This window comes from Leptopilina heterotoma, unplaced genomic scaffold (assembly GCF_015476425.1).
Source record: "Leptopilina heterotoma isolate Lh14 unplaced genomic scaffold, ASM1547642v1 Lhet_6, whole genome shotgun sequence".
Classification (NCBI taxonomy): Eukaryota; Metazoa; Arthropoda; class Insecta; order Hymenoptera; family Figitidae; genus Leptopilina; species Leptopilina heterotoma.
The window spans coordinates 1,899,318-1,925,600 of NW_025111137.1; the positions used below are offsets into that span (position 1 = coordinate 1,899,318).

The window sequence follows — 26,283 nt, forward strand, 5'->3', positions numbered from 1 at the left end:
GATATTGCATTTTAATAATTTAAAAAGTTAAAATACATTTTGAATTTCCCGCCTATAAAGTGTGAGGAAAATGGCGGTTTCCGTTTGGAAATTCATGCTTCAGTATTTCTTATGACTAGCGTAGTCTTGGATTTGCATATAAGTCAGATTCGCTTCCAATTCTTCTTTTATTGTTGTTTTAATTAATCAGGACGTTATAAATGTTATTTTAATTGTGAAAATTTCACAGAGAAACCAGAAACAATGAGTTTCTCAAGTGACGAAGTGAATTTTTTGGTCTATCGATACCTACAAGAATCTGGTAAATTATTTTCCGATTCAGAAATAACCTCAAAGCTTCATTTTCTTTTTCCATTAAAAAAAGTGCTGTTTTCCTTATAGTTTCCCTATTGTATTTTCAACTCTATTTTCCGTTTTGAAATAGTTTACTTATTGTTTTTCTAATTTTTTATTTGCTTCCTATTTTTTTTAATAGAAATTACAAATTTTATCGTAATCTTTCTTAAAACAAATATTTCAAATTGAACGCTTCATATTTGTGAACCGTTATTTTTCAGAAGATATTTTTATTATTTATACGATTGTTTTTATAATAAATTTTAATGTTTATTTAACTTTAGCTTTTTATGGACATTTTTCAATTTTATGGATTTTATATTTTTATGGGATTCATTATAAACAAATGTGTAGAAAAGTTGATCTTTTTTTGGTTAGAAATTGGACGCTTCTTTAGAACGAAAATAATTATTTTTCATATGTAGAGGGTATTTAATAAAATTACTCTTTATTGGATTTTAAATTCTGATCGAAATATCATATTACGTTTATTTTTACACATTTAAATCAGTTCATTGAGAATGATTGTGATGATTCTGACATAATTGACCAATATAACCTCAATTGGGAAAAACTAAGACGTCTTTTCTATAAAAAAATAAAAATATTAAATATTTAGAATATGAATTAATTTAGTCAATTTTTTTTAATTTCAAAAAAATATCAAATATTTAAAATATGAATTAATTTAGTTAATTTTTTTTCTTATTTATAAATTTTATTATTTACATATATTTACATACATTATTATTTTAAAATATTTACTAATTTACCACACAAAAATAATTATTTGTAATAAATATTTTACATTTTTAATTTTTCCTGGACGTAGAATAAAATATTTTAATGTTTTTAAGTTTTTCAAAGCAAAAGACAATTTTTAGTAATTTTAGAGAAATTTTTAAAAAATTGACGTCATAAAATAATTTAAAAATATTAACAATAAAAATTTTCTATTTTATTAAGTACCCAACAATTTTAACATTTAATTTTCATCTATTTTAAAATTATAAAAATAAAAAATTTTCTTTTGTCTCTATTTACTTTCGGTTGTAAAGAATTTTTATCTTAACACCTATTTTGAAGGTTCTTTTAATTCATTAACATAGTAAACAAACAGTCTTAATAATATGTTTGAATTTAATATATTAGGTAATTAATTATTAATTTATTTTGAGTAAATTATTTTCAAAGTTTAAAATTTGTTTTTTAAATTCATGTATTCATTTTCATTTGATAAACAAAAATTAAGAAATAAAAAAATATGAAAAAGTTTTTTTAAAAAATAATTTTAATTTCTGCTTTGAAATAACAAATTTAAGTAAATGTACAGAAAGTATTGTACAGGCATCACAAGTATTGTATTTACTGGCATCACAGTTGGTCCCCTTTTCCCCTTTTGTCTCCTTATTTCAATTTTAATGAATAATTTTATATTCATTTCAAAAATTAATTGAATTTTAAAATAGTCGCGTTTACAATTTTCATAGATAGATGAACTTCAAAACATTTCAATTTCAAATTTTATAAAATTTCAATTTTGAATGAATTTTAGTTGAAAACACTAAAAAAATTCGAATTTCGAAGAAGTTTCAAATGATTGCAAAAATAAAATAATTATTATCAAAAGTAATAAAATTCTTCCCAGAAATTCAATTATATTTAAAAATTTAAATAAATTCTTGTCAAAATTTCAACTCTCTTTATAAATAATAAAATTCTTCTTCAATTATTTTTAAAAATTTTAATATAATTCTTGGCAAAATTTCAATTATTTGCAAAAATTTTCCTAAATTCAATGATATTCAATATCTACTATTTTAATAAAATTTTCCAAAAGAATTCAATAATTATTTTAAAAAAATGTTATTAAAATTCTACGCAAACGTTTAATTATTTTCATAAATAATAAAATAATTTCACAGGAATTCTATTATTTACAAATTTTTTATAAATTTCTTAGCAAAAATTCCATTATTTGCATAAATAATCAAATTCATTGCAGAATTTCAATTTTTTTACTACAATTTTAATCGAATACCACGATGAAAGTAATTATTTTCCAAAATTTGATTTAAATTCGTAGAAAGAATTTGATTATTTAAAAATTTGTTGATAACATTCTTTACGAGAATTTAATACCTACTAAAAACATTCAATTATTCAATATAAATTATTTATTTTTGTATTTAAACAATTGAATTCTCGTAGAATTTTCTAATAAAAATTGATTTAAAAATGAATTTCAGTTAAAACTTTACATAATAAATAAATTATTTTCAAAAAGTTTAATTGAAATATTGAATTGAAATGATGAAAATAATTTTGAAGAAGTTTTGAAAATATGGAAAAATAATAATGATTAATATTTTTTTAAAAAAGAATATTCTTTAGGGAAAAAGTCAAAATTTTGTCTGGAAATCAGGGAAAAACAAAATTAAATTTTTGTGGCAACTCTGATTAAAATCGAATCATTTTTAAACATTTTTATAGAAGCTATATGATAAAAAAATTTGAATTATATATGCAGGTTGTATCAACAAATAAATTTTTGTCCTCTTTTTGAGGAAAAAAATTCCCCTTTTCACCTTTTTTGACAAAAAAAGGTACTGTGGTGCCTGTATTTATAAAAGAATTTAAGAAAATGATTATAAATTATATTATTGTGTTATGCGTATATTTTTTTTTGCTTCATCATATAGAAAAAAGGTATTTTTTTAAATATTACATAATTTTTTTTTCTCATAATTTTTTAATGAATTTGAAATAAAATTTTTGATTGCAATTTCAGGATTTCAACATTCAGCGTGGGTGTTTGGTATCGAGTCTCACATATCACAAAGCAATATAAATGGAGCTCTTGTGCCACCAGCTGCTTTGTTATCCATTATTCAAAAAGGGTTACAATACACCGAGGCTGAAATATCAATCAGTGAAGATGGCACAGTTCAAAGAATGGTCGAATCTTTATCGCTCATTGATGCCGTGATGCCGGATGTCGTTGCCACACGGCAAAATCAACAAAATCAACAGAAGCAACAAGTTAAAACGGAAGTACAAGACACAAATGGAGAGGAAGGTACTGCCGATAATAAATTCAAGAAAATTAATGATAAAAATAGATATAAATATACATTCACGCAATTTATTACACTACGTAATACATTTTTATTTAAATTTTGTTTATTCATTTATTTCAATATAAAATTCAATTCTCTTTTTATTTTATTATTTTATTACACTGTAAAAAAAATTTTTTCGGTAGATTCTGAATAAGTTAGTTTTTTGAAACATTTTTTTAAAATTAGTTATATTTTTAAATATATATTTAAATGGAAAATTTTCATATTATTACAAATTTTATGAAATTGTCTTGTAAACAAGTGGATTTTAGAAATATTTTAGTTTTAGGTGAACTTTTTCAACAAATATTAAAAATTATTGAATTAGAGAAGAATTTTAGAATAAATCTACAGAAATTTTTTTTACAATGTATGTATTTACTTAGATTCATTTTATTTTTCTATTCAAAAAAATTAGAAAATTTTATTTAAATGTAAATTATATTCCTAAAGTTTATAACGGTTAAAGTTTAAATGAATGAGGATTTTTTTTATCAATTTTATTTAGATTTTATTTGAAAATTATTTAGGATATTAAAAAAATTAATTCTTAACTGGACAAAAATATTTTATATACATTATTTTCCATTTAATTCATTAAATTTAAAGAAAAATATAGTTGAACGAAAAAAATGTCGTTGATTTGAACTTTTAAATCTTGAGGGAAAATTTGTAAATTAAATTTTCCTTTTGTTTATTATTTTTTGTAGATGTGAAGTATTATTGTTTTAAAAAATAATTTTAATTTAATTAAACATAAATTAAATTTTTCTTTTCTTTGTTATTTTTTGAAATTGCGAGTTATACTTTTTAAAAATAATTAAAATAGGTATTTAGTTTAATGTTTTGAAAAAAAGAAATTGATCGTAAATTTTTCATTACTCCTGGAACACCCTGGTTCGGGAATTATCACTTTTCTCGGACCTCCTAATCCAACCAGGAATATTAACAGGCGACTATTGTCTCTAGACTTTTTCGCTTTTCAAAACTCTTGCTCGTTTCATGAAAAATTTGCATTTGTACTTTTCTCAAAATAAGAAGTTTACATTTTTATACATGAAAATAGTGGGGGTTTTGAATTTCTTTTCGAAAAATGTCTATTGAACTGGAGCAAACAAACTTTATTAATTATTAAATATTTCTTTTTTTCTCATTTTTACTTAAAAAAATGTAACGTAAAAGCTTAAAAAAATGTTTTTCAAATATTATAATCTATATTAATAATAATCGTTGTATTCCGGTAATCTGTTCGCAGTTTGAATTTAGTTGTTGTTTGCTTTTTTGTTTCCTAACTTTTTAAATCATTTTTTTTTTAATATTTTCAATTTTAAAATAAATGTATTAAAAATCATTCTTGCTAAGAATTTTATTAAAAAATTTGAAGATGATTGAATTCATTTCTAGAAGTTTGTCAATATTTTTTTCAATAATTGAATTCTTTCGAGAAAATGTAATTAAAATTCTATTGAAAATAATTCAATTATTATTTTCAATAATTGTAATTAAATTCTTTGCAAAAAGTCAATTTATAAATAATAAAAATCTTTGTAAAAAGTTTAATTATTATTATATAAATAATAAAATTCTTTTGAGGATTTCACTTATTTTCAATACAATTTTAATTGATTTCTTCAAAAATTTCAATTATTAGTAAAGAATTTATTTCAATATTCTTGAAAATAATAAAGTTTTTTTTAATAATTTTTACTAAAGATTTTGAAAATAATTAAATTTTATGAAGAATCTCTTTTAAGTTTTTAAAATAATCGTGTTTATTATTAATTATTGTAATGGACAATTTTCTTATTAAATTATATTAAAATTATTCATAGAAAATTAAATTCTTTATTATTATTATTATTTATTTCTCCATTGTACACTTTACATAAGTTTTACAATATACTTTCCCGCAATACTTAAATTTAAAATATCTTATAAATAGTAGTATTAATTCTCTATACATTAAATCACATCAGTTAGATTGAACTTCATTTAACAAATCATTTCTTAATTATAAATTACAACATGTAGTCTTTGATTTTAGAAAATTAAATTCTTTTAAATACCTAATTTTATTAGAGTTTTTATAAATAATTACATTTTTTTAAGAATTTAATTAAATTTCATAAAAATAATGTAATTTTGAAAAACTTTTAACCTTTATGGGACTGACGAGGTACCCGGGTACCTTTTGCATTTTAAAATTGATTTTTTTCATATTTTTTAAAATCGTAGCGACCCAGGGTTTTTTGACATCTCAAATTTATCCATATAAAGTGTTTTTACATTATTTATAATGTACTTTGTTTATTTATTTATTCTGAAATATTAAACAAAGTTTCTTCACCCATAAAAGGCGGACGAGGTACCCGGGTACCTCTGTACATTTCAGGCTAATAGATGTTGAAATTTCTATTAAAAAATTATGAAAAATTTCAAAAAACAATTTTTTATAGTACTACACATAATTTGTTTATAAAATATGTAATTCAGTTGCTATAATTAATAATAATATCCATAAGAAATCGTCAAATTAAACATAGGTACCCGGGTACCTCGTCCGTCCATAGAAGGTGTTTTTTCCTCAGTCCCATAAAGGTTAAAAATAACTTTTGAGAACAATTGAATTGTTTAGAAAACTTTTATTACAATTTTTAAAAATAATTGAACCTGTTTGAGAAATTTTATTAAATATAATTATTAAATATAATTAAATATAATTGAATTTTTTTTCTAGAAATTTTATTAAAATTGAATTGAAAATAATTGAATTTTTATTAAAACTCTTGAAAGTAATTGAATTTAAATAATATTTTTAAAATAATTATATTCTTTCGAGAAATTTTGTTAAAATTTTATTGAAAATAATTGAATTCCTCCGAAACATTTTATTATTTATGAAAATAATGAAATTCTTACGGAGGATTTTACAATTCATAAAAAGAATTGAATTGTTTCAATGAATTTTATCTGAATTTTTAAAAATAATTGTATTCTTTCAAGAAATTTTATTAAAATTGTATTGAAAATGATTGAATTGCTCTAAAGAATTTTATTATTTATGAGATCAGAATAATGAAATTCTTACGACAAATTTGATTAAAATTTTTTTATATTAATAAACAAGAATATTTAATATTATGTACGTAATAAGTGGATTCTTCAAATTTTAAATCTGTAATCATTCAAAAATTGATGTTATTCCGCGCTTATCATTTGCTATTTTTATACTTTCACATTTTGTTTAGAAATATTTATTTATTTACTAGATGAGTAAAGAGGCTTGTGAAGATAATTGAAACGTAAAAATAAATTTTTTTCTCGACAGTTGTTACGTCGAATGAAGGCGTTGGGGCAAATGATAGAGCGGCTGATAGATCAGAAATGGAAGTTGACGATCATCAACAGGGAGCGAGCGCTGCGGCGTCAGTGAATGCAGTGGAAATACCCCCGAGTAAAGCAATGAAATTACGTGGTCATGAATCGGAGGTGTTTATTTGCGCCTGGAATCCAACGATGGATTTATTGGCATCGGGCTCAGGAGACAGTACCGCGAGAATATGGGACATGTCGGACAATACGACTTCGCCTAATCAGCTGGTTCTTCGTCATTGCATACAAAAGGGCGGCGCCGAAGTCCCAAGTAACAAAGATGTTACGAGTTTGGATTGGAATGTAACTATAATATTCATTTAAATCACTTTAATCGCCAAATTTACGTATTTACGTAAAGTAAATTTTTCATCTAAAGTTAAAATTTTAAGTCTAAGTATGAGTTTTTTGACATTTTCTTACCATTTTCCAAAGATGAGACTTTTTTCGACTTATTTTGACAGAGAGTGACTTTTGTCCTTACTGTAAAAAAATAATCAAATTACAAAAATTTGTTATTAATTTAGAACCAATTTTGAGTACTAAACCTTTATTTGTTCTATTTTAATATTTAAAAACGGCTCTAATTTAAAACTCCATTGTTTTATTTTAAATTTATTCATTTTTACACCTAAACACGGCTCTGATTTGAAACTTCTTTGTTTTAATTTGGCTTTTTTACAAAGCTAAAAAGTAAAATTATTTATTATTCATTAAAATAAATTTTTTAAAATGTAGTTTTAAATACTTTTGAAAATTTATTGTTTTGTCCGACTTGTTTTTACATTTTTGTGAATTTTAATAATAATTATAACAGAATTGTCCCAAGATAGGAAAATCAGAAAAATTGAGAAATTTTATTAAAATTAGTGAAAAATATCAAATTTCTAGAAATGCTACGAAAATTCTGATTTTTGGTGAACTTTGAAAATATTAAAATCCTTAAATTGTCCTTGAATTCTTTTTCAGCTTAAAAACTTTACAAAAAAATATAAAGTTTGATATTTTTATAGGAAATAATTAAATTTTGAATTTTTTAAAAAAGAGTTTTAGTAAAAGTTTTTTGAAGTTTTTTTTTTAATAGAGTTTTAGTAAAAATGTTTAAGAAAAATTAAATGCCAAAAGTTTTCAAGTTAAAATTTTTTATTTATTTATTTATTTAACATTGGTCCCGCAGTCCCTATGGACCATACATGGGTAACTAGATTAAAGGATATAAAATACAATATAAATTACAAAAACAAAATTGTATAGCAATTTCAATGGAAGAATAATGTCATGTTGCCGCATTTAACAAATATCGTTCAAGCATGTGTCGATATAGTGCTCAATGGTAGAAGTAAATTTGTTTAAAGAAGAAAAAAATTAGTCTAAATCTGGATTCATTTTCAAATACAAATGGTTGATATTAAAGCAAGAGAAATAAATAGGTTCAGAATATGCTATGGAGATAGATGGTGTAGACAAATAAAAGGGTTCATAATTTCGCGAGTTAAATCTCGGCACGCGAAAGTTGATTTTAGATAATATGTGAGAAATGTAAATTTGAGAATTGAGCACTTTGAACAAAAAGATTGTTGCGGTTAAAATACGTTTTTCAGCAATAGTTCTGAAGTTAAACCTCTTACACAAACGCTTATAGCTAACTAAAAATTCTAAAAATTTTAGTTTTTTGAAAAAATTTATTTCAAATCTTTTTGAAATTAGTTGAATTTTGAAATATATGTATATTATTTACTTTTAAAATCTTTCGAATAATAAAAATTTCAAGATATTGAATTGAAAACAAACTCATTTATTATAGAAAAATTTTAGATATAATTTTTCGAAAATAATAGAATATTGGAGGAGATATGGAAATATTTAAAAAATAATTAAATGTCAAAATAATTAAATTTCAAAAAGTTTAAAACTGTAATATTTATGATAATTGAAATTTTAAATAACTTTAATTAAAAATTTTGAAGAACTTAGTAATATTGAATTACAAGGAATTGAATTTTTGACCAATTTTTGTTGAACTTCCCACTTTTTTAATAATTAAACTCTTAAAGAACTTTCGAAAAATTATTAGAAAGAATTGATTTTTAGAAATAATTAAATTTCAAAAATTTTGAAAATAAAATTTTTTTAAATTTTAATTTTATGTAACTTTACTTAAATATTCTAAAGATCTCACTTTTTTTAAATTTTAGTTTGATGTTTTTTGAAATTAGTTGAATTTTTGAATATTCATTAAAGTGAAAAATTTTCTTCAAATCGAAATTTCATAATATTAACTTGAAAACAATTGAATTTTATACAAGTTTTAAGTAAATTTTCTTTTTTTTTGAAATAATTAAACTCTTGAAAAACTTTATTAAAAAACTTTTAAAATAATTGATTTAGTGAAGAGTTTTAGTTAAAAATTCTAGAAATTATTTGAATTTTTGAACAATTATAGTTTGAATGTTTAGAAATAATAAAATTTTAGAATATTTCAAGTTAAAAATTTTTAAAAAGTTCAATTTAGAATATGTATTTAATAAATAATAATATTGTTTAAATATTTATTTTAAAAAATTATTAATCATTTCAATGATTTTAGTTGAAAATTCTAGAAAAGAATTGAATTTTAGAAGAATTATTCGAGTTGTAATCTATTGAAATAATTAAAGTTTTATTAACTTAGAATTGGAATTATTTTTGGGATAAGGGAGAAAGTTTAATTTTTTTTTGTAAATCAGAGAAACATCAAGGGAATAGAAAATCAAAATGTGACAATTCTGAAAATAATAAACGACTTTTTCGACTTTCTTTTTACCTTTAAATCAACTAAAACAAGTTTTTTTTTTATTGTTTTCCACAGATGAAAAATCATAAAAATCTCAGAGCATTTTTGGTGAAATTTTGGAAATTAATTTTTAATTATTTCACCTCTTTAGACAATTTTTAATTTAACCAAATTTGGTTTTGACAGATTTTAACTAAAAAATAATTTAAAATAACAGTTTTAATCTTAACAAACTTAATTAACAGTTTGAATATGAATTACAAATTTTAAAAAAAGTTAAATTTTTAATCGGTTTTCTATACCTACATTCTGAAAATTCTGTAAATAGTAGAAAACTCGTGAAATTTTGCTAATTTATAGAAAACCTGATATTCTACTGGCGATATTTTTCCTTTTTTAAACTTTTGTTTTAAATTTGTATTACTTATATAATTATTAATAATTGTTTTTTGTGCATTTTATTGACGATTTTATCTCTTTGTTTTTCAGTGCGATGGCACCCTTTTGGCAACGGGTAGTTATGATGGTTACGCACGCATATGGACAACAGATGGTATATTGGCCTCAACTCTGGGTCAACATAAAGGACCAATATTCGCACTGAAATGGAATAAAAAGGGAAATTATATTTTGAGTGCTGGTGTTGATAAAACGACAATTATTTGGGACGCCGCTAGTGGCCAGTGTACACAGCAATTCAGTTTTCATTGTGCGCCCGCACTTGACGTCGATTGGCAAACGAATACATCGTTCGCGAGTTGCTCGACCGATCAGTGCATTCACGTGTGCAAACTGAATGTCGATAAACCAATAAAAAGCTTTCAGGGCCACACTGTAAGTTGCCAATTTATTAATCATTCACATTAGCCATAAGTCAGGAAATGAGAAAAATTGTTTAACAACATTTTTCCAAATTTTTATCCAACTAAATACAGGCCTCGGATATTATGACTTTTTCCGACTTAATTTACAAAATTGAGACTTTTTCGACTCTTCTTCCTAATACTGCAACAAAATACCACATTTTTAGTATAAAAAGCAAACTTATTTCAATTTTAATTATTTATAGTGTGAAAAATAGCTATAGACAAATATGTATTTCAAAAATTATTTTTAAACAATTTTTTTAATTAAAGTTTTGAAATATACAATTAAACAGATTTTGAATAATTGAAATTTTGTAAAATGAAAATAATTGATTTTTTTCAAGTATTTTATAAGAATTTTGGAAAATCAACTTTTTAAAGAATTTTAAATTGCAAATTTTGAAAAAAATTTTTTCAAAAAATGATTTTGAAAATCAAAAATTATTTTAAATCATTTTTAAAAAATTAATTTTAAGAATATTATCTTTATTATAATTTTTTGAAAATATTATAATTTATTAACTTTAAAAAAACATGGACAGTTACAATTATTATACAAAATTGAATTTTTGTAGGTACAAATAATTGAATCCTCGAAGAAATTTCGGAAAATTATTAAAAATAAGTTATTTAACAGTGTTGTCACAGGTCAGGGAAAAGTCAGGGATTTTTATTAAAATTTCTGAAAAAAATTAAATTTTCAGAATTCATAAGAAAATTATGAATTTTTGTGTCCGTTTTGTTTGCCTCATAAACTATGAAATTACCACGAATTCTAATACAAAACCTAATTACCTTATTACCTTATTACCTACTTAGAAATGTTTTAATGAATAATTTTACTTAAATATTTCAAAATTAATTGAATTTTAAAACAGTTGCGTTTACAATTTTCATAAACTAGATCAACTTCAAACAATTTTAATTTGAAATTTTATAAAATTTTACAATTTTCATAAACTAGATCAACTTCAAACAATTTTAATTTGAAATTTTATAAAATTTTAATAACAATTTCCAAAAGAATTCAATTATTTAGAAAAAATTTCAATAAATTTTTACTCAAACATTTTATTTTTTTCAAAAATAATAAAATTTTCATAGGAATTCAATTATTTACAAATTTTTTTATAAATATCTTCGCAATAATTCAATTATTATCATAAATAATACAATTTTTACAGAGATTCAATTATTTTCAAAAAATAATAAAATTCTTTTTAGGAATTCAATTATTTTAATAAATAATATAACACATCGAAGAATTTCAATTATTTTTAATACAATTTTAATCGAATTCCTCGAAAAATGTAATTATTCTTAAAAATTTTATTCAAATTTGTCGATAGAATTCAATTATTTAGAAATTTGTTGATAAAATTCTTTATGAGAATTCAATTATAAAAAACATTCAAGTATTGAATAAATTATTTATTTTTGTATTTTAATAATAAATTGAACTCTCGTTGAATTTTCTAATAAAAATTGATATAAAAATGAATTTTAGTTAAAATTTTAGATAATAATTGAATATTAATAGCATTATAGCGTGAATTTTGAAAAGGTTTCACATTAAAAACTTTGAAAATCTGAATTTTTAATACTTTTAACAAACAATTCAGTAGAATTAATTTTTTTGAAAAAATTAAATTGAATTTTTTAAAAAAATTATTTTAAGTTTTTATTTTCTAATATATATATATTTAATTGGAGAATTTCCGAAAAATCGAAATTTCGTAAAATTGAATTGTAAACAAATGGATTTCAAAATTCTCAAATAACTTGGACAAATGGTATTAAAAACTAGCAAACGATTCATGACCACGTAATTTCATTGTTTTACTCGGAGGACACTGCACTGTTTCAGAGGAATTCAATTATTTTTAATAAAATTTTAATAAAATTTCTTTAAAGAATACAATTATTTTAAAAATATTATTTGAATTCAATTACTTTCAAGAGTTTCAATAAAAATTCAATTATTTTCAACAATTCTGATAAAAAATTCTTCGAAACAATTCAATTATTTTCAATTCAATTTTAATAAAATTTCTATGAAAAAAAATTCAATTATATTAAAGATAATTTTTAGTAAAATTTCTCAAACAGGTTCAATTATTTTTAAAAATTATAATACATTTTTTCCAAACAATTAAATTGTTCTCAAAAGTTTTTTTCAAAAGTTTCTCAGAATTACAGTATTTTTACGAAATTTAATTAAATTCTTTAAAAAAATGTAATTATTCACAAGAACTCTAATACAATTAAAAAGAATTTAATTTTCTATGAATAATTTTAATATAATTTAATAGGAAAATTGTTAATTACAATAATTAATAATAAACACGATTATTTTAAAAACTTAAAAGAAATTCCTCATAAAATTTAATTATTTTCAAAATCTTTAGTAAACATTATTAAAAAAAACTTTATTATTTTCAAGAATATTGAAATAACTTCTTTACAAATAATTGAAATTTTCGAAAAAATCAATTAAAATTGTATTGAAAATAAGTGAAATCCTCATAAGAATTTTATTATTTATATAATAATAATTAAATTTTTTACAAAGATTTTTATTATTTATAAATTGACTTTTTCCAAAGAATTTAATTACAATTATTGAAAATAATAATTAAATTATTTTCAATACAATTTTAATTACATTTTCTCGAAAGAATTTAATTATTGAAAAAAATGTTGACAAAATTCTTGAAATGAATTCAATCATTTTCAAATTTTTTAATAAAATTCTTAGCAAGAATGATTTTCAATACATTTATTTTAAAATTGAAAATATTTTAAAAGAAAAATTATTAAAAAAGTTACGAAACAAAAAAGCAAACAATAACTAAGTTCAAACTACGAACAGATTACCGAAATACTACGATTATTAATATAGATAATTGATTTAAAGAAGAATTTTAGTTGAAAATTATAGAAAATAATAATTGAATTGAAATGGTGAAAATAATTTTGAAACAATATTCTGATAATATAAAATAATGATTTTATCACTCGGTCATCTTTAATTATTCTTAAACATGAAGAAATGGATCACTTCGAGTCGAAGACTTGTAGTGATCGATTTTTACAAGTTTTAGAATAATATTCTTATAAGTTGTTAAATTTCAACCAAATTTCAAAAATTCAAATTTTTCAAAATCTTAATTCCTATGGGAAAATAATAATGATTAAATATTTATTTAAAAACGAAGTTATTTATTTATGTTTTCGAATAATTTTACAATTAAAGAAATTCGTAAATAAATGTAACGGAACATTTTTTTTTTATTATCTAAAGAATTTTAGAGTGAATCAGAATATTCTTTATGGTCAGGGAAAAAGTCAAAATTTTGTCTGGAAACCAGGGAAAAGTCTGGGAAAAATAATTGAATTTAGGAGTTGTAATTTTTAGAAATTATTAAATTTCAGGTTTTAAATTGAAATTTTAAAAATTTTATTTCTTGTGGAAAATCAAATGTGAAGTAAGATATAAATATTTATTTAACTAAATTATTCAATTTTTGAATAATTGAATTTAAAAAGTAATGAAAGGTCAGGGAAATACAAAATTAAATTTTTGTGACAGCATTTAATTAAATAAATGACATCTTCGTCTTTTTTGTATTTTTAATCGACTAAATCGACTTTTTTTGCGCTTTAAAGTCGATCCAAGGCCGGTAAATAAATTTTCGATAAATTGAAAGAATTTTGATGCAATTAAGGTTGAAAATTTATTTAAATTCTGTTTTTAAATTTATTTAAATTGTCTTAAATTATCTATTATTTAAGTTAAAAGTAAAAAAAAAATATTTCTATTTAAAAAAAGGAATATTTTTAGTTTATATAATTGAAATGAATTTCTATTTTCCCCGTTTCAGAATGAAGTGAACGCGATAAAATGGGATCCGCAGGGAAATTTGTTGGCGAGTTGTTCGGACGATATGAGTTTGAAAGTGTGGTCAATGAAGCAAGACACATGGGTGCATGATTTACAAGCGCATAGTAAAGAAATTTACACTATTAAATGGTCGCCGACAGGTCCTGGAACTCGAAATCCAAATATGAATTTAACATTGGCCAGTGCATCGTTCGATTCAACGGTGAGATTATGGGATGTCGAAAAAGGCGTTTGCACTCATACTCTCACAAAACATACGGAGCCAGTTTATAGTGTTGGTTTCAGTCCTGATGGTAAATTTCTTGCCAGCGGAAGCTTCGATAAGTGTGTACACATTTGGTCAACACAGGTATAACAATTTTTATTCAATAAATTATTATCTTCCAAAATAATTCTAAACATTCGAATGAAGGAAATCATTTTTCTATAATTAATATTTTTTTTTAAATTACCGAATGCAATAGAAAACAAAAAAGTAAGTTGAACATTTTGAAAATTTATAATTTATTGTTTTAATATGTGAAGTAAAATTATTTTATTATTAAAATCTTAATAATATTGAATAAATAAATAAATTTAATTTTTACGTTAATTTGACTGTTCAGAATTTTTACGACTTAGTTTTAAAAAATGCGACTTTTTCGACTTTTCTTCTATATTTTTGACATAAAATGCTTCTAAATTATCATTCATTCAAGTAAATTTTAAACATTTAGTTTGAAATGGATTTTTTAAAAATTCATTTTACTCTTTTTTTACATTTTTATGAATTTCGACATATTCAGGTTTGGCACAGGTCAGGGAAAAGTCAGGGAATTTTATCAAAAGTAGAGAAAAATATAAAATTTCTAGAAATGCTACAAAAATTCTAGTTTTTGGTCTCTTTTGAAAATATTAAAAATCTTAAATAATTTTCATTGAATTTTTTTTTCTTTAAAAACTCTAAAAATGATATGAAGAATTACAGTTGCAATTTTTGAAAAATGTAAAATTTTACATTTAAATAAATGAATTCTTGATGAAATTTCTGAAAATTGATAAAATTGATTATATTGCTAAAGAAATAAATAATTGATTAATAAAATTCTTTGAATTAATTAACTTTAATTAAAAAATTGTTATAAAATGGTAAGAAGAATTTAATTATTTTCTAAAAATTTCAATAAAATTCAATAATTAAATCATAATTAAATGTTTAATTTCAATTATTAACAAACACGATTAGTTTAAAAACTTGAAAGAAATTCTTCATAAAATTCAATTACTTTCAAAATTTTCAATTAAAATTAATAAAGAAATCCCATTATTTTTAAATTGAATTATTTTCATAAATAATAAAATTCTTCGAAGGAATTAAATTATTTTCAAATATTTTGATAACATTTTTTGCAAGAATTCAATGATTTTCAATACATTAATTTTATACATAATTCAAAACATTTGAAAAGAAAAATTATATAAAAGGTTTGAAAAGAAAATGCAAACAACTGACCGTAAATTTGCTTCAAATCCGTAAAAGCCAGTCTTTTTGAAAAAAGGTCCCTAAAGTCCGTAATTCGATTGAGAAAAGACGAAAAATTCGTAAATTGTACGATATAATTTAGAGAAATTACAAATGATTGCAGAAATTCAATTATTATTTTTAAAAGTAATAAAATTCAATAAATTAATTTTTTCGATTTTTGGAAGACGTAAATTTAAATATTTTATTTTTTTGTTGTATTGCGTTTATTTATGTTTTTAATTTATTGACGTGATGTTTATTTATTGACTTTAACTAGTGACCTGATGATGGTGGCGAACCTGACCACCGAAACGTCGTCTATTTTATAAAAAAGTAAAAGAGTGTTTTTCTTTTACCTTTTATATACGTCTTCCAAAAATCGAAAAAATTAATTTATTAAATAACTGTGGAAGAATTTACTAAATATTTAAGTAATAAAATTCTTTGCACAAATTCAATTATGTTCCAAATTTTTCAAAAAATTCTCGTCAAAATTTCAATTATCTTTAGAAATAATTCAATTCTTCTCCAAAATTCAATTATTTTCAAAAATTTCAATAATTTTCAAAAATTTTCCTCAATTCAATGATTTTTAATATCTACTATTTTAATAAAATTTTCCAAAAGAATTGAATTATTTAAAAATTTTGCAATAAAATTCTACGCATAATTATTATTTTCATAAAATAATAAAAATTTCATAGGAATTCAATTATTTACAAATTTTTTATAAATTTCTTGAAAAGAAATTCAATTATTTTCATAAATAATAAAATTCTTTCTAGGAATTCAATTATTTTCACAAATAATAAAACTCATAGCAGAAGTTTAATTATTTTTAATGCAATTTCAATCAAATTCCTCGAAAAATGTAAATTATTCTTTAAAATTTTATTCAAATTCGTCAAAAGAATTCAATCATTTAAAAATTTATTGATTTATTCAATAAAATGTTTTTTTTTGTATTTAAATAATTAAATTCTAGTAGAATTTTCTAATAAAAATTTATTTGAAAATAGATTTGAGTTAAAATTTTAGATTATAATAGAATATATTAAAAGCATTAGAGCGTGAATTTTAAGAAATAATTGAATTTTGAAAAGGTTTCAAATTAAAATCTTTGAAAATCTGAATTTTTCATATTTTCAAATAATAATTCTGTGGAATTCATTTTTTTGAGAAAGTTTAATTGCGGATTTTTTAAAAAAATTATTTGAAGTTTTTATTTTCTAATATATATATATTTAATTGATGAATTTACGAATAATTGAAATTTCGTAAAATTGAATTTTGTAAACAAATGAATTTGAAAATTGTCAAAGAACTTTTTCGAAAATTATTAAAAACAATCGATTTAAAGAAGAATTTTAGTTATAAATTCACGAAAATAATTATTGGATTTTTTGCACCTTTCAATTCGAGGTTTAAAATTATGTTTTATTTTCACATTATTTTTACACTCTAGTAATAATTTGTATTGAATGAAATTAATCGTAATTTATAATTTACAGAGCGGACAGCTCGTACACAGTTACAAGGGAACTGGTGGCATTTTTGAAGTATGCTGGAATAGTCGTGGTGACAAAGTTGGAGCATCTGCAAGTGATGGCAGTGTATTTGTACTTGATCTTCGTAAACTGTGATTACAATCGACCGGTTAGGTTTGCTGAACATTTTTTCTTTTTTTAAATTTCAATTCGTGAGAGACAATTTATACAATGAAATTCTATTTTATTTCAACTTTTAATGTTTCCATTGTACATATTGTACGATTTTTATCTCTCGAAAAAAAAACTCTTTTTAAGTACAACCTAATCAAGAAAAAGTGGTTTACTTTGACTGACATATTTTCTTTCTGTTTCTTTTTTTTTAATTTAATTTTTCTCATTCTTCTTTCAACAAATTATATTATTATATATATATCCTCAATGGAAAAAATTTGATTTACAATTGTCTATGATTAGTTTTTTGTGAAATTATATTAATATTTAGAAGAAAACAAGAAAAATTGAAGGAGAAACTAGTGAAGGATAAAGGGGAAAATTAATTTATAACAAATTTTTGTTTTATAATGGAGGAAAAAAAAGATGAAGAATAAATTTCTTTTTATTCGTAAAAAACGAGAAAATTAAGAATTATTTAGAAATAAGTTATAAGATTTTTCAAAATGTGGTAGATTTTTTTTACATTTATTATCGGACGTTTATTTTATATTTAATGAAAAAAATCTAGATGTAATTCATTGTAATGTTAATAATGAGTATTAAGGCACATATATTAGATTAATAAAGTTTTTTAATGAACGACGAATGGAATTTTTACCTAAAATTTAATTTTTGTTGTTTGAATCTTTAGTTAAAAATTATTATTTTCTAAATTGTCTTATATTTCTAAGTTCTTTGTTATTCAATTATTATTTTTTATTTATATTTCTTATTTTTTTAAGTATGTAAATTTTATTTTTTAAAATTTTTATTCGTTTAGTACAAATTTATATTATTTAACTCTTTAAAAGAAAAAATGTTATTTATTTTTCTTTTTGATAATGAAATATAATTTTCGGAATTCATGTGCAATTTTAATACAAGTTTAATGATGAATTTTGAAATCTATTTCGAACACATATATGTTCGCGGCTGAATAATGATTATATCCCTAATGGAATGACTAATGAGAGTGATCAAATTATCGCAATCGATTCTGCATTGTGTTGAGTTACTTTAGAGTTTCATAATTATTGTAAATTTCATCAATTTCAATTACCAAAAATAACACAGAAACTACATTTTTATTTCAAAAAGTTTTTAAATTTACATCAGATTATTTTTTAAAGAAAAATTTCTTTTTTAAAAAATAATTCTCAAAAATTAATAAGAAAAAAAAAGTAAACGCTATTTTTTTAATATTGAATTTATATTTTTAAAAATTTTTCATAATTAAATGTAGAATTTTTGTGATTTAATATTAAAGTACATTTAATTTTTAAATTTGATTATTACTAATATTTATCTTGTTTATTCGTTTTTACATTTTTATTTTTGTTTTTGATATACAGTGAAATATAATTTCCTATAAAATTTCTTCAAATTGTGTTGTAATTTTTTAAGAACATATTCCTAAAAGATAATTAATATTTTATTAAATAACATACACGGAAAAGTTCTTGGGCGAGTCGCTGTACCTGTTGTGGTGGCGCTGAGTGACCAGTACAGTAGATAAACAAAGTGAGTTCTACGCGATAGTTCTCAAGGCTGCCGCTAGAGGCGCCACTGGCGCTGCAGTCGGTGAATGGCGCGCGTTTTTGAAATTAGTTCGCGAGGCCGCCACTAGCGCTGCAGTCGGTTATGGCGCGTATATTTGAAATTGTTAAATTTCTACCTAACCCTAATTTCTAGCCTAACCCTTTTTACTAGTGCAATTTGCTATGTGTGAATCCGTGAGTTGGGTATAAATATCTGGAATTCAATGCCAACCCACAGTCGGTATTGCAGATTCCATCATTAACAGTTGATTGAAATGCAGATTCCTACCCTACATTTTAATTCAACCGTCAGAGTAGGGAACTGTTTTTTCGACATGTTTCGACCCTCATCTGTGTTATATTTTACACATGTGTTAGTGCAATTTGTGATGTGTGAATCTGTATATTGGGTATATGTACACACGACAAAGAAATTTACCTGGAACAACCATAAATTTCACTATATTAACGAAAGTTTTAGTTATTTCAGTTAAGACTTTCACCTTATTGCAGTTCCAGTTAAAATTTTATTTCCGTGTACAACACCTGAAATAGATTTCAGATATTCACACCTGTCTCTTTTTAATTAATTATTAATTCATTAATGATTTGTCTTATCTATCCAAATATTTTATTTTAACGAGTCTTGAAAATTTTTTTCTTCAAGACAAGTACATATCAGGATATTTTACTTTAAGAGCTTTCTTATTATATAATCATTATAAAATATACATTACAATTAAATGTAAGTAGTTTTTTATCAGTTGATATTAATTCATTGTTGAATCATAGTTGATGCATTAATGACTCATTGTTGATTCGTTAATGATTCATCGGTGATTAATTAATGATTTATTATTGATTCATTAATGGTTTACGGTTAAATAATTCTTTAAAGATTCATTATTGATTAATTTCTTATTAATTTTTTGAATAATAATAATTTATTAGTTAATGATTTGTCTTGTCTATATAAATACACAGAGAAAAATTAATAGTCAAAATTACACTGAGAGAAGTTTAGCACAGCATCTGAACTCAGATACAGCAGCCGCGTGAAATGAGGGTTAGATATTGTTCCCTGATTTTATTCAGATGCTGAGATAAAATAGAACAGCATATGTGCTAAAACTTTCGTATATGTGTTAAAAGTTTAGTTTCTGTAATTCTGTACACCAGAACGAGAAGTCTTTAAAACCGTGGGACCAATGTTGCGCGGAAGGTTAGGTACAGAATCTGAAACATGCGCAATGCAGAATCTGAGCTAAACTTCCCTCAGATACACCAGATCATGGACGAATATACGTTGAAAGACTTTTCATTTCAAAAAGGGTAAAATGATGTTTTTATGTTACTTAATCGTATGAACGTATCCACTATTAATACAGTTCAAACTAATAAGTGGGTCTCTACTAAACGAAAAATAATATATTTTTCTCATCTAAAATTGCGCGAAATTGTAGTAGAGGTGGGAGGGGGTGAATCTCAAAAAAAAAACTACATGACATCATTTGGGAACGCTTCCTAACCAATTGACAAATATTTCAGTTCATTATTGGTTCATTAATGACTCATTGTTAATTCATTGTTGATTCCTTAATGATTCATACTTGATTTATTTATGATCCATTGATGATTCATTAATGTCTCATTGTTAATAAATTAATGATTGATAGTTGATTTATTTATAATTCATTATTGATTCATTGTTAATTCATAGGGGCCATCCATAAACCACGTAGCCTCTTGAGGGGGAGGGGGGGGGGGTCAAGCAATTGACTACGACAAGAGGAAAAAATGGCGCTAATACATGTAATAGCGTACTACATGGGGGGAGGGGGGGGGTCAAAATTCCCCAAAAATGGGGCTACGTGGTTTATGGACGGTCCCATAGTTGATTCACTAATGACACATTGTTGATTCATTAATGATTCATAGCTGATTTTTTATGATTCATTAATGACTCATTGTTAATTAATTGTTGATTTATTAATGACTTATAGTTGATTTATTTATAATTAATTGTTGATTCATTAATTATTCATAGTTGATTTATTAATGGTTCATAGTTGATTTTTTATGATTCATTCTTGATTCATTAATGATTCATTGTTGATTCATTAATGACTAATTGTTGATTTATTAATGCTTCAGTGTTGATTTATTAATTATTTACTGTTTTTTCATTAATGATCTGTCTTAAATATCCAACTATTATTGAAAATGAATGATGAAATGTTAATAGTAGTGAATAAACTCCATACATTAGGTTGAAAAACTTATCGATGTCGAGTAAAAATGCTTGGTATTGTAGATTTAGTAGATTTTAGTAGATTTAGTAGAAATGATATCTTATTTTAAAATAAATAGATATTTTTTCCAAATATTTTTGGGCTGTTCCTGTAGAGAATAAAAATGGAAAAGATGTTGCTGATGCAATGTAATATTTAGTAAATAAATGTATTCCAAAATACCTGCATTCAGATAATGAAAAGAAAATAATCTTACAATTAACAATTTGAATCAGAAACGAAAATGAATAAAATTACTTTTAATCAGCATGCAGGAATCTAAAAAATGTCAGTTGTTGAACGATTTAATAGAACACTTAAGAGTGAAGGTGTAAATTTAGAAGTTGTTGACACATTAAAAGTACGTTTTTTAAAATTAAAAAAAGTACCGCAGTGAATACCAAAGTTAAAAAAATCATGATAAAGTACGAGTCATCAAATAAAACATTAACTAAAACATTCACCATTGGGGTCGTCCATAAATTAATTAAAACATTTATGGGGGAGGGTCTACACGGAAAAAAAGTACGTGAATCCTTCCTTGAAAGTGCTTGACTTTTGGATAGGACACAAAATACAAGGCTGTATCATATACTTTTTATTAGAAAATATAGAAAAGTCCTAGAGTTATTCTAGTACTAGTATGGGCAACAGTGTTTTTTAAATTTTAACGAAAAGTCATTTGTTCAGTTTTATAAAGTACGTGAAAGATTAGTTGACTGCGCTTGAAAATTCTGTAGAGCATGCGCAGTGTGCGTTGCGCGTTTCTACCCAAGGTAAATGCCAGCTGATCGTCTGTTTCCATTTGTGTTAATTTCAGATGTGAATATACTATTATTTTATGAAAAACAAATAGTGTTAATATATATTTGTCTTCAAGAATTGACTTTCAAAAAAATATTTTTTATTTTGTGTTTCTCACAAAACAGAATGTTATGTAAGTATCAGTTTTCAGTGAAATAGCATGTCTCAGAAGTCGTGAAAAATTTCACCATGTGGTATATAAGAACAATTCGATACGTACTTTTAAGTGTTAAAAGTGTGTTTATATTTAAGTTATACGCGAATATATGTGTGTGTTATAGGTTAGTTCATAAGTGTTGACGAACGTCGAAAAGTGATACAATAATTGTTCTTTGTTTGTGTAATTAATTATCCAAATATGTGAATAAATTTCAGAAAAACTGTGTGAACAAGTGGAAGTTATTTTTTTTTATTTTACAATTTTTTTGAAAGTCAATGAAATTCTTAAGCAAGGTTATTTTTAGAAATTTTCATTGACTGCTTTTGAAACTCTCATGCAAAAGTACAAGACTGTTTTCAGTATTTTGTGTCGTATCCTAAAGTCAAGTATCGAGTCAATGAAAATTTCACGTATTTTTTTTCCGTGTAGCTAGTTCTTACGAACAATAGAAAAAATTGAGCTGATGTATGTAAAATATCTTACTAGGAGGAGGGGGGGGGGGGGGGGGGAAGGTTAAATTTTCAAAAAATATTTTACGTAATTTATGGACGGCCCCATTGACAAAGTTGTATCAACTACACCTGTGACTTATAAGATCAATAATTACTATAGGACCAACCAATAAGTAAAATATCCTGGTACATATCTTGTAGAAAAAGTTGTCAAGTCTCGTGGAAATAAAATTTTGATTAAGTGGTTAGACTTTAATTATTATCAAAACAGTTGGATAGATAAGACAAATTATTAATGAATCAACTAACAATTATTATTGTTGACTATTGAAAACTACTTAAATTGTATTATAATGTATATTTTATAAGGATTTTATAGAGAGGAACTTCTTAAAGTAAAATATTCTGATACATACATTCTATAGCAATAGTTCTTAAGACTCGTGGTATTAAAATATTTGTCAAGTGGTTAGGCTTCGATAATTCTCATAATAGTTGGATATATAAGACAAATCAATAATGAATTAATAATGTTTCATTATTTTATTAACAGTCAATCATTAATGAATCAACAATGAATCATAAATAAATCAAGTATGAATCAATAATGAATTAATGTTAACTACAAAAAAGACTAGTTAATTTGAATTATAGTGTATATTTTGTAAGAATGCTATAAAGAGGAACAGTTTAAAGTAAAATATTCTAAAGTACATATATCTTGTAGAAAAAGTTGTCAATTCTCGTGAGACTAAAATATTAATCAATCGCTTAGGCTTTGAAAATTCTCCTATTAGTAGGATATTTGTATAAGACAAATCATTAATGATTCAATAATGAATTATTAATAAAATCATTAATTAATCAATAAAGAATCAACTATCAATCATAAATAAATCAACTTCAAAACATTAATAAATCAACAATGAATTAATGTTAAATATTAAAAAGCTACCTATAGTGAATTATAATGTATATATTTTATAAAAAATCTATAAAAAGGAACTTCTTAAAGTAAAATATCCTGATGTATTTTATAATACAAATCAATAATGATCAATAATGATCATTAATAAATCAGTCATAAATCATTAATGAATCAACTAACTAATTAAGCAAGCCAACGATTTGTCAAAAAAAAAGCAAAAGGAGTCTTTGTCTTAGTCAAAGTGATAGTCAAAGTCTTAGTAAAGTTAACGTTCAAGTCTTATTCCAAGTCTTAATCAACGTCTTAGTCTAAGTCTCGGTCAAAGTATTGGTCACAGTTCAAGTCTTAGTCATGATCAAAGTCTAAGTCAAAGTCTTAGCCATGGTGAAAGTCAAAGCCTTAGTCAAATTCTTGGTCAAAGTCTCGTCCAAAGTCCTAGTCTTAGTCCAAGTCAAAGTTTCAGTCTTTGACTTTGACCATAGTTAGTCTTAGACTTAGATTTACTTTGATTTTCTTTGATAAATCGTTGACTTGGTTTAGATTTTAAATAAAATTTCATTCGTAATTAAAAATAACAGTAAAATGAATTATTTTTTATCCATTCTGGTGTTATTTTTAATACCTCACGATTTACTGTGTAAGGATTCCTATTCAATTCAACATGCTCCTTTTGTCAATACCACGAATCCAATCTTGTCAAAGTATAACTCTCCTAGTTAAGTCAACTAGTATAATTAGTCATTTTGAAAGTTTTCTTAGTTGTGCATGCGCATGTTTCTGCTTTAGCGGTATTTGGCTCTGTGAATCGTGAATTTACGTGAATCGTGGAATTTTTTTATGCATATAGAATGGGTTTTCTATGTCTTCCACGTTTTAAAATGAAGCTATTACATTGTATATCACTAATATAATGTAATTATAAGTAGTCAATTATTTCAGACATTTTAGATTTAGTTCCAGTCTAAAATTAATTTCATACAAGCGGTATCAACATTTTTTAGTATTCTAATTAGTTTTGTTAAAACGTACTTTACCATTGCAATATGTAATGCATGGATTTGGATGCATTTACATTAAGTTCTTGACAAGCAAGTAAAATGGTGTATATTTAATTATTCATTTCTTGTTAAGTCATTAACGATTCTTTAATAATTCATTATTGATTCATGGTTAACATATTAATGATTCATTATTGATTCATTAATGCTTCATTATTGATTCATTGTTGATTCATTGTTTATTCATTAATGATTCATTGTTGATTCATTAATGATTCATTATTGATTCATTGTTGATTCATTGTTGATTCATTAATGATTCATTATTGACTCATTAATGATTCATTATTGATTCATGGTTAACTTATTAATGATTCATTATTGATTCATTGTTTATTCATTAATGATTCATTAATGATTCATTATTGACTCATTAATGATTCATTATTGATTCATTATTGATTCATTAATGATTCATTGTTGACTCATTAATGATTCATTGTTGAATCATTAATGATTCATTATTGATTCATTGTTGATTCATTAATGATTCATTGTTGATTCATTAATGATTCATTGTTGATTCATTATTGATTCATTAATGATTCATTAATGATTCATTATTGATTCATTAATGATTCATTATTGATTCATTGTTGATTAATTATTGACTCATTAATGATTCATTATTCATTCATTGTTGATTCATTAATGATTCATTATTGATCCATTCATTCATTGTTGTTTTATTATTAATTTATAAATGATTCATTTTTGATTTATTAAGGGGTTACATCACTTTGACCCGACCAAAAAATACGCTTTTTCAACAATTTTTATTTAACAATAGAAATTTTTTTAAAAATTCCAGTGTTAGTTTGATGCAATCTTATAAGGTGTAAGCTTACGTTGACCTTATACTATACGCTGTGATTATTGTCATAAGATTACCGTAACCTTGCATGTAATCTTACGTTGACATTAAGGTGTCAATTTTTTTAAATATAATGATAAGAGTACAATATTAATTCCCCTTTAAATGTTTCCATCATCCAATTTTTTTAAGAGTTTTCTTTTTATAATATATTTTTCAGATTTTTGAAAAATGTATTTTTATATATTTTATATATAATATTTCGATGTACTTTTCAAACATATTACAACTTGTTTAAGTGAATATTATTTAAATATTATGTAAAATTCATTTGTTTTCTATTTATATTAACCTTCTTGTTTCACAAAATTGCTGGTGTATGGCTGATTCATTAAGGATCCATTATTAATTCATTATTGACTTATTAATGATTCATTATTGATTCATTAAAGATTCATTATTGATTCATTAATGATACATAGTTGATTCAATAATGATTCCTAGATGATTCAATAATGATTTATAATTGATTAATTATAGTAATTCATTGTTGATTCATTAATGATTTATATCATTAGTAAATCGCAATAATGAGTCATAAATCATGAATGAATCAACAATGAATCATTAATGTATCATTAATGAATCAATAATGAAT

General features: G+C 23.1%; 1 protein-coding gene across 1 annotated transcript; it reads left to right on the forward strand.

Moving 5' to 3' along the window:
• Positions 1–124: 124 nt before the first annotated feature.
• Positions 125–18,180, forward strand: LOC122509184 (F-box-like/WD repeat-containing protein TBL1XR1-B). The gene is made up of 6 exons (XM_043623015.1): positions 125–301; positions 3,128–3,415; positions 6,787–7,133; positions 10,093–10,437; positions 14,354–14,722; positions 17,389–18,180. Exons 1-6 carry the CDS (start codon positions 244–246, stop codon positions 17,518–17,520), a joined length of 1,539 nt encoding a protein of 512 aa, XP_043478950.1. The 5' UTR covers positions 125–243; the 3' UTR covers positions 17,521–18,180.
• Positions 18,181–26,283: the final 8,103 nt, after the last annotated feature.